Raw genomic sequence first — 9,454 nt, 5'->3', positions numbered from 1 at the left:
GGAATTCACCCATTCTAGGAAAACTTGGAGATGTCATGCTTGAGCAGTGTAACCTCACCTGTGCAAGAGTATCATTCAATGACAGAGTAAAGGTTTGAACTATATGGTTGCAGTGAGCTGCTTTGAGTAAGAAACCAAATCCAGGATTCAGAGGAACCTCTACTTACCCTCTCCTACTGGTGTTGGCCCAGTCGAAGAGTTTATGCATGGCCGTGACTCCTTCCCGCCCCATGGGGGCAACATCCCCTCCTGTCATGATGGCATAGTCCATGCCCGAGTGCACAGCTAATTTCTGGAAGGAAACAAAAAAAAAACCAAACAGTGAGTTAAGCATTCTCTTTCACTGCAAGCCCATGGAAGATGAGGAGGGAAATAAAAAGTAGCTTATTCCTATCAGCACTCTTATTTGCAAAGGGTACGTGTGCTCTTAGAGAAGAGAACAGTCACTTTGGGGCAGCTTTTAGCATTGCTCTAAATGGGAACAAAAGACTGAAGACTAGTCTTATGGCAATGCACAAAATTTTCATGCTAGAAGGCACTGCTGAGAGTGCTTCATCTTTAACTTGTGTCCTATTTATTTCTTCCACTGTTTTCTTTACGGTCTAGTTCGTAACTTCCTTCCTCTGTGCAGCAGAACAGGATTTTATTCTCTACTAGATGTTTAAGTACTACAAATCAAATCAAACTTTATTCATTTAAAAAAATTTAAAGCCTAGAATTAAATGGTCAGGGAACACAATGAGTATTCAGATAAAATAACTGGATTTTCCCTTTGTGTTTTAAAGCCTGCCACAACTCACTGGTCTGGATATGCATTTAATGCATTGACAGAGAAAAAAAAATTCAACTTGCATCAGCACATCAAATCTGCAACTATAAACAAGCATATGAAGCCTCAGATCTAGTGGACAAGCAACTGAAGAGTAAATAAAAAAATCAAATCCTGACTCAAATCCATGCAGAAACAATCCTGGTAGTGCATATGCACAGTGAAGCCATCCAAACCTCTGTCTTCTCTGCTTTGGGATTAGTGAGCAAGAGCACGAAAGACCCTATTTAGACAAATGCATAAAATGGACAGAGGTGGAAACGAGACAGCAGGCTGGTGTTGCAATGTCAAAAGTTAAGCTGCCAAGTGCCTTTTCCAGATGGAAAGGCTCTTCTGCCTACGCCCAGCACTAGCATCCAAACAACTGTACTAATTCAGAGTTGAAGCAGGCTGGATGCCCTTTCCTCCCTTTCCAGAGACACAAGAACACCAAGTTTATGCAATACCTCAGCAACAAATTTCAGACTAGAGTGGGTGCTTAGACCCTGAAGTTTTCAGAGCATCCCACAACGTGCAGGTTGTCAGAATCTTGGCAGAGTTTTACCTTGGCAAAGAGCGTCTTTCCAGTGCCAGGGGGACCGTACATAAGAATATTCCTGTACAGGCTTTTGTTCTTTTTTGTGTTTCTTGTTGCTATGGCGATGTCTCTCACACGTGCTTCTAACTGTGGCTGCAAGAAAAGGGTTAAACTTAAAGAACAGAAAGTACCAAGAGACTTCTGAGCATCTCTCAGCTTCACAGATCAGTACCAGCAAGTAGGCAGCACTCCTACGGTCTCAAGCTTTCAAGCCTTAACTTCAGCTGCTTATTACTTCAGACCAGGGTCATTTCTCCTTCTGTGTTAGGATTTACTCAAAGTTCTGTCCACTTGGCTACAGTTCTTTTAAGAAATATCAGCAGAGCAGGAAGCAGTGCAGTAACTACTATAAGAACTGGTAACACCTGAATTTTCACCTCCTATTGGATGCCCTGCAAGGTGTATGTCAAAAAATAAGCAATTCTTTGCAGTACTAATTCTTTCATTTAAGTCATAAACATTCATGTTCATACTTATTTGTACAAATACCAGGAGAAAGCTATTCCTGCAGGAGCATTTTCTCTCAGCTGCTTCAAGAAGCGCTTAAATTTGCCTGGTACCCAGGAATCAAATTCAGAAGCAAATATACAGAATCAGCCATAATTAGCAAGTTAAGAACCATTCACAAGATGGGCAAATGCACACCCTGCTTTGGCTAAGCAGATCTAGGTGCAGTAATCAACAGATTAGACAAGACAAGGGGAACTCTGTATGTAACATGCTGACTACAGAGAAAAACTGCAGCAGGGCAGGGTCTGAACTGCGACATCCAACCACTCTGCACAGAGGAAAAAAGGTTAACAGAGTGCTTAATGCATGTCACACACCACCAGAGCTTATTTACTGTCTCAGTGCCCCAAGGGTGCTATCTCTCCAGAATCACTGGAATTACAGCTTTTGAAGTGAGTGTTTCTTATTTAGATTCCAAAGTCATCCTTCACAGATCAAGATAACAAAATAGAGTACTCACACTGAGAACAACTCCTTCAAGGGCATCCTGAACCTTGCTGGTGAGACGCTTGCCAACCTGGAGAGGACAAACTCAGTTAGTGAGATGTAGAAATTACACACAGTTCTGTCAACTCACCTGGACAAAAAGGTCACATGAAATGACAACGAGCTCAGCCCACCTCTACTGTCTCTTAATAGAACATTTATTCACAGACCCATGGAATCATTCCCTGCCTCACACAAGAGCAGCAAAAGGAGTTTTGCATCCTCATGGCTGAGCACAACACAAAAACAAAGCTCAGCTTTACCTTGATAGGATGTTTCAGTGCCTCCAGCACAGAAATGCGTGAGGTTTCTCTCACCAGGGAAGGTTTGCCCAAACGTGCTTCTATGTATCGCCCTGCTACTGCCGTGGCATTTTTGGCAGAGTAAACACCCACTGCCAGCAGGGTTAGGCCTGCCACCTGCAAAGAAAAGGGGGAAGGATTAGGAAAAAACACTTGGTAAGGCAATGCTATTGTGTGTAGCACAAATGTGACATCCCCTTTGCTTTAGATGGAAACATGAACGGTTCACAGTTGCAAGTTCTAAGATGCAAAGAATAAGACAATTCCACACCCAGTTCATCTCAGTTCACAGGGACTTCAGAACACGAGAGAGGCTCCACCTTTTTAGTAGCTTCCCTCTAAAAACAAGGTACCAGACAAACGACCTCCTGCACTCTTATAGCACCTGCTTTAGCAACATCCAGCACTAAGCAAAGCTGATACATCAGATCCATCCAGGCAGAGAGAAGTACTTCAGACTTTTGGACTTCACTGCTGTTCGTGTTACAAGATACAGAGAAATAGAGCTTTTAAGACTGACAGCTGTGTATTAAAACAAGAAAATTACTCGACTCTCACTGAAGAACTCAAATTCTAAACTAACTCCACAAATCAGTCTGATTACAGTACCTAACGTGAAGCAAAGGAATGAATCTCTGACTGATAAGCAAAGTAAATTCCACTAAAAAAACAAACAAATCCAAAAAACTTTGAGCAGCACCTCTGGGGCTGCATGGATGGGAAAAGGTAGGAAAAGAGCTGCCCTTACAATAGGCAGGAAGAGCTGAAAATCCAGGGCTAATTTAGAGGAACCCCAAAATAACTGGTTAATTCTTACCTTATAGTCATTTTTCAAAGCGACAGAAAATGTGAGTTCCAGCTGTGTTATTCCCTTTCCAAAAATATATGTACTTTTTTTTTAAAAAAAGCTAAATGTCCTAAATTCACAACACAAAAAGCTTGTCAGAAGCAAAAATGACCATAATGCAGGAAACTGCTATCTGGGTCAAGAGAATATTCAGCTAAAAGCACCAAGGCTGTGAATACTGCAGGCATTCCAGGTACAGCCTACAGATTACAAAAGGATCCCCTAAAAGCACGTCTTGTTCTCCCCAGTACACTCAGGCAAAGCGTAATTATTGTGCATAAAACCAGAGGGTGGAGCAGATGGTAGTGACTGACTTCAAGCAAAGTCTCCACTTTAACAAGCCATGCTACTAAAAATGGATTTTCACTGTAAAGGTTTGTTGTAAGTAGTACACTGAGAAACAACTTTATGTCTGTAAGAAGTCACTGCCGTGCTCTTTTGTCCTGGGAAAGATGTTGGTCCAGCTTTTAATCAAGACTGCTGTCCACCTGGGATAAGAGTAGCAGCCAAGTTCTTTGGTGGGAAGAAACTGCAGCTCAGAGACAGAATGCATGCAAAAGAAAGTCTCTGTGGCCTTAAAATAATGTACCTTAATATTATAATTTTAAAACTAAACAAACTTGCATTATGTACCCCATCCTATTGTCTGAGGAAATGCTGTCAGAATTTTTTTACTATTAGGGGCAGACAATAAAAACTTTTTTTGACTGGTTTAGAGGGAACAAACTCCTTTTGTGTCCACCAGATCAACCATCAAACATCTCCAATATACTTCCCCTAACAGCCCCTAAAAAGACATTTCCAGTTTGTATTTTAACATGTTTGTAAAGGTGATGGTGCCTCCAAAGACAAGACAATTCTATGCTGTTGATCAGAGCCAGAAATTTTACCTCACCAATGAGAAACAAATTATATATACAGAGAGGATGAGAATTAATTGGAATAAAAATCTGAAGCAGAGTATCTCCTTAAATGAGGACTGCAGAGAGCACTAAGGGAACAAGCAAATTCCCGCCACGGTTTACTCTGCACAAAGTTTATAAATGTATCACAGCAAAGAGTTAGTTTAACACATATTCCCAGACAGACTTTTCTGTAAGTTTCGATACATGTCACAATCTTACCGTGGCTGTAACTTTATCCCAGTCTGTTACAAAGGCACGGAATCCTTCCCCAAACAGCATCCCAGCTGTTCTGTGGTGAGCAAACACCAAGGCAAGCAGGAGAAGAGAAAAGAATTTCAAAGACTGAACTGAAACAATTTACAAGACAATTTTATACTCTATAATGATCTTCTTCAGAACCAGCCAAAGCTAACTGAGGGCTCACAGAGGAACTGAAACATGAACAAACATGGCAAACATTTATAATCATCTAATGTCTACACCTGATCTGGGATTAAATCCAGAAAAACATTTGGCATTAAGATGATATCAATTTCTTTAATACATTATTGGTGCTGAACTGGAATAAAAGGTATTTCATTCTAAAGCTTTTTTATTCAAAATCTCAAAGGATGTAAAATAAACAAATTCCAAATCTAAATGCCCATCCCTTCAGAGACAGACCACTTCATACCTTTCTGACACATGTTCAGAAACTGAAAGAACTCTGACAGTTTTCACAGTAATTGAGTCTCAATCTTAGTAAATAAGGCTTGGAGTAATCTGTTAGAAAAACTGTATAACATTCACAGCTCTCTTTGGTTCACACTCAGATCACCATGTAGCATGACAAGTGAAGGAGAAAGTTCTGTTTGATATAACCCTTATTGTTCAGAGCACCAGAGTGTACAACCTAACTCTCAATATTCCCCAGAGCTTTGGGGGAACACAGCAAGGACTTGAGCACACAGCAAGGACTTCTACATGATGGGAGAAATCTGCAAAAGCAGCAAGGCAACCCTGGCTTGCACATACTTGAGGGACTCCAACACTGTCTGGCGATGTTCAGCAGCTTTCAAGCGGATCTGTTCCCGGATGATGTCGGCGTTCTCCCGCTCAGCCTTGGCGCGGGCTCTTGCCTCCGCCTCGACACGCAGCATTTCATTCTTATGCCGCAGCTCCATCTCTCGCTCCACAGTAGCTAAAAAAATAATAGAGAGAAGAGGACAATTTTTTGGGCTGGCTTCATCCCAGGTAGCAGGTAGGTGAAAGAGATGCACTGCTTCATCCTGGCTTCACTACAGCTCTCTGTGATCCCATAGCAGCAGACTTCAAGATCTTAATTCCCTCCCACCCTGCCCCAAAAGGCAGCCAACCAGTACAATATTATAGAAGACAGACAAGGAATTTTCCCTCTGTGCTCACAGGGATCACACACCAAATAGGTGGCCTTCTCCAGATGGCATACTGCAAAAGAATAATCATCCTTCTGTTCTGGAAGTTTATTACCAGAAAAATTGTTCAGGGCAAGCTTTAGTCAGAGACAAGCTAGACAATAAGGGATAAAGCAACAGAGAGGGAACAGCCACAGCACTAGGCACTGCTGCTGCTCATCAACATCATTTCAGAGAGGAAGGGTGACACGCTACAGACAATGAAGGACAACCCTGGACAAGTAACTACACACAGTGTAACACAGACTGCTCGTAAGGAAGAGAAGCAAAACTGAGCTGCCTGTAAAATGCTGTCCCAAGCAGGATTTCAGAAGCTCTTATTTCAGACACACAGAATTGCAACAGACACATTAAGAATGATGTTAATGGAGAATGAACGAGAAACCTAAGGACAACCCAGGAGATGAGATGAGGACTTCAGAGCCAGGACCCTCTGTCTTTAGTGTCACTGCAAGAAATCCTGTCTGGACCACCCAGATACTTGATATCTGAATGCTGGACAGGCTACCTTCACATTCGTAGCTTGGTGCCTATGAGTAGGTGGATACTACAAGATTAATATCACCCTTTCCTACAAGGTTTCACCACTGAGCATTGTTCCATGATTGCTACAAGACCTGTCTCAACACAGAGTACACCAGATGGCAGCAAGGAGCAGACAACATAACTGCACCTGTGTGGAGAGCAAACCAGCCCTCCCAGCACATTTGGTCATACACAACTCGCCTCACATTTCTAAGACTTGTTGCCCTAGTGGAGTCCCATTGGGGCTCTGCAAACCCAGTGATTCTGGCAATTCCACAACAATGAAAAGAAACAAAGCAAGTTTCAGGCTAAAACTTTGTTACTCAGCTTGTATTTTCTACCAGAAACAGTGAATGGAGGCCAGGTGACAGAGATTCAACCGTTCCTCCCAGGAGCTATTTTGTTTCTCTTTCCTCCTCAAAACTGGATCTGTTTTAGATTGTCCCAGTATAAAATCAGAAGTTCAGCTCCTATATCAGAAGATGCTGGTAGTTCACTGGGAAATCCAAGTACCACAGGAGAGATGTTTAGGAGTGCGACCACTTCTACAATTAACCTTGGAGGCAACGGGTAGTTGTACCACTACAGGGATTTACCTGTTACTTGCCAATATGACACAAAGGCATCACTCCAATGGAGCACCAACTGATGTGAACAAGGAGGCAAAAGATCAGGACAGAGAATTAATCTCCTCACCTACTCTGTCACTAGTTAAAGAAAAATTACTAGCTTACCACGCCTCATGGCTTCCTGCTTCTGTACAGATTCCTCCTGCTTCCTCAGATTCTCTTCATTAGCAAGTTGCTACAGGTAGAGAAGACAGCAGAAGATGCATTTAAGTTGTAAGAACTTGATCAAGTATGTATTTATGTGAGCTTAAGTATTACAAATGTTTTCAAGAAGCTAGTGCTCAGGTTGAAGTGAATTCTTCCTCTTCCCATCTCCCAGGTTCACACTCTTAATCCCACGCTCCTAGCTGCATTGTCCTAATCTCTGACCTTTGATTTGCCTGGCCAGCACTGTTGATGCCAAGCAAATAGTACAGATGAAAGCATCAGCCACCTGGCCAGCAGGATAGGGTACAGTTCCAAGATCACCACTTTGACCTAAGAAAGCTACTATACAGTTCCCAGCTGTGTTAGAGAAAGAAGCTGCCATACCTGCTGTCGCATCTGCTCATCGTAGCGCTGCCTTGCCAATTTGTCCTGGTACTGGGCTCTCTTCAGAAAAAAAAAAGGGGAGGAAAAAAAAGATGAGTATTCAGGATATAAAGATTAGGCATTTAAGAGAGAACCTAGTCCTGAGGGCAATGATGTTTGGGAAAAAAAACCAAAACAAAACAAAAACCCTACATAAAACAAAAAATAATCCTAGGTTATGAACAGGGCAGAGTTTAAGGCAAATTCCTCTATGCTGAGAAATGTATATTGTCTGGCTTCATTTTAAGGTATCACAGATATAAAGACAAGGAACAAGTGTTCTTTGGCCCAGAAAAGCAGACTGATTTTACTGGGAAAAACGTGTTTTTCATGTTCTAAAAGACATTACCTGCACTGGCGATTGCAAGCAATAGAACTGTCAAGATACACTGCCTGTCAGATGAGTTATGTTTCTGATTGATTTTCTTGTTCCTCATTAATTTCTGTCATTAATTTTCCACTGCAACTGGCAAATAAACCCATGTCATCTACTCTCAACTGAAAGTGGTCTGGGGGCCCATATCCATCAGCAAGGAGGGCTCTGTACAAGGGATGATATTTTTCTCTATTCCAAACACACAGACAGCAGAACAGCTCACAAGTTACTTCCCCAACAACTGTAAAGCACTTCAGAGGTAAACCAGCATCAAGTTTGCTTTGACTTCAAATGATGCCCTGTGAAGTGCAAGAGCTCAAGAGAGAACTCATGAACTCCCAGCACATGCAGAGGTGACTGTGAAGCCTGCTTCCTGAGCCAGCCCCGCTCAAAGTCCAAACTCTGATGGGATAAAAAGTAACGTGTGCCAAGGTCACAAACAAGGTCTCCCATCACTTGGCTTCCCGCTCATTTCCTTACTGCTTGATGCTGTTTTGTTTCTTCACTGAGTGTTTTTCGTTTCTCTTCGGCTTGTACCCGTATCTGCTCGTTCTTCAGTTGTTCTATGGCGGCTTCATACTCCTATTAAGGTAAAAAAATAATCATCACAAACAAGCTCAACACACCATCCTACAGAGAAATGCTAGCGACAATTATATTCCAAGAAATCCATTTGTAATCAGTGGTACCCTGCAAAGGTGAACGATGACACAAGACAGCTAAAATACTGTCATATGTCTTACAATCATAAAATATGATTGTAAGAAGTCTCATAATTAGCCATTTCAGGATTAAATACAATTTATTTTTAAAAAAACCCCAAACCAATCAACACTCAAACAATCCTCACATTCCTTATAAAAGGAATAGAAGTCTGTCTTCCACCTAACTGCTTTGTGGTTCCCTGCAGAAAACCCTTGTCAGTCTCCAAGAATGGTGGCGATGTTCTAGGACTTACAAAATCACTCGGGACATGCTAGCTGTAAGCAAAGCCATAAAAATATGGCTTGGGGAATAGGCCAAATCACCTGCACTTCACCTTCCAGAATGGCTTCTTTTTTTTTTTTTGACAAGGCAAATAACTATGATTTGCTGAAGCTGAACAGCAACCAGAAAAGCTTAGCACACTCTAAGTTGTGCTGGACAACGCTAGACGTTCTAGACTGCCAGACAGTGACATTTCAACTCATGCCCCCCCCAAACCTGGCAGCTGCCTGACACGGGCTGGCTGTACAACAACCGAGGAGTTCCAACACACCTTAAGTTTTGCTTGCTGCTCCAGCTGCAAGGTCTGCTCTTGCATTTGGGCGAGACTAAGAGCATCTTTGGCGTGGCCTGGAACGGAGAGTGGGAGGAGGTTATGGACAGTACAAAGGGCTTTCCTCAAGCAAGAGCACGCTCAGGCTACTCAACCCAACCTGGTGTTAGCTGAAGCCAGCCGAAGGTTCAGCCCACCCCACACCCA

The 9,454-nt window shown here is 42.4% G+C and overlaps 1 protein-coding gene across 1 annotated transcript in view; it reads right to left on the bottom strand.

Moving 5' to 3' along the window:
• The window catches only part of ATAD3A (ATPase family AAA domain containing 3A), a 20,673-nt gene extending 11,349 nt beyond the window's left edge, over positions 1 to 9,324 (bottom strand). Inside the window, exons 1-10 of the mRNA XM_029084250.1 lie at positions 9,248 to 9,324; positions 8,470 to 8,571; positions 7,575 to 7,634; positions 7,149 to 7,218; positions 5,471 to 5,636; positions 4,676 to 4,745; positions 2,666 to 2,821; positions 2,377 to 2,433; positions 1,374 to 1,499; positions 168 to 292 (exon numbers count right to left, since the gene is read on the bottom strand). Of these exons, the coding sequence (XP_028940083.1) occupies positions 168 to 292; positions 1,374 to 1,499; positions 2,377 to 2,433; positions 2,666 to 2,821; positions 4,676 to 4,745; positions 5,471 to 5,636; positions 7,149 to 7,218; positions 7,575 to 7,634; positions 8,470 to 8,571; positions 9,248 to 9,292 (977 nt within the window). The 5' untranslated portion in view covers positions 9,293 to 9,324. The remainder of the gene's footprint in view (positions 1 to 167; positions 293 to 1,373; positions 1,500 to 2,376; positions 2,434 to 2,665; positions 2,822 to 4,675; positions 4,746 to 5,470; positions 5,637 to 7,148; positions 7,219 to 7,574; positions 7,635 to 8,469; positions 8,572 to 9,247) is intronic.
• Between the last annotated feature and the right edge of the window lie 130 nt (positions 9,325 to 9,454).

Source organism: Antrostomus carolinensis, unplaced genomic scaffold (genome assembly GCF_000700745.2).
Source record: "Antrostomus carolinensis isolate BGI_N321 unplaced genomic scaffold, ASM70074v2 scaffold8583, whole genome shotgun sequence".
Classification (NCBI taxonomy): Eukaryota; Metazoa; Chordata; class Aves; order Caprimulgiformes; family Caprimulgidae; genus Antrostomus; species Antrostomus carolinensis.
The sequence above is the reverse complement of the archived record's forward strand: the minus strand, read 5'-3'. Positions and strand labels throughout refer to the sequence as shown.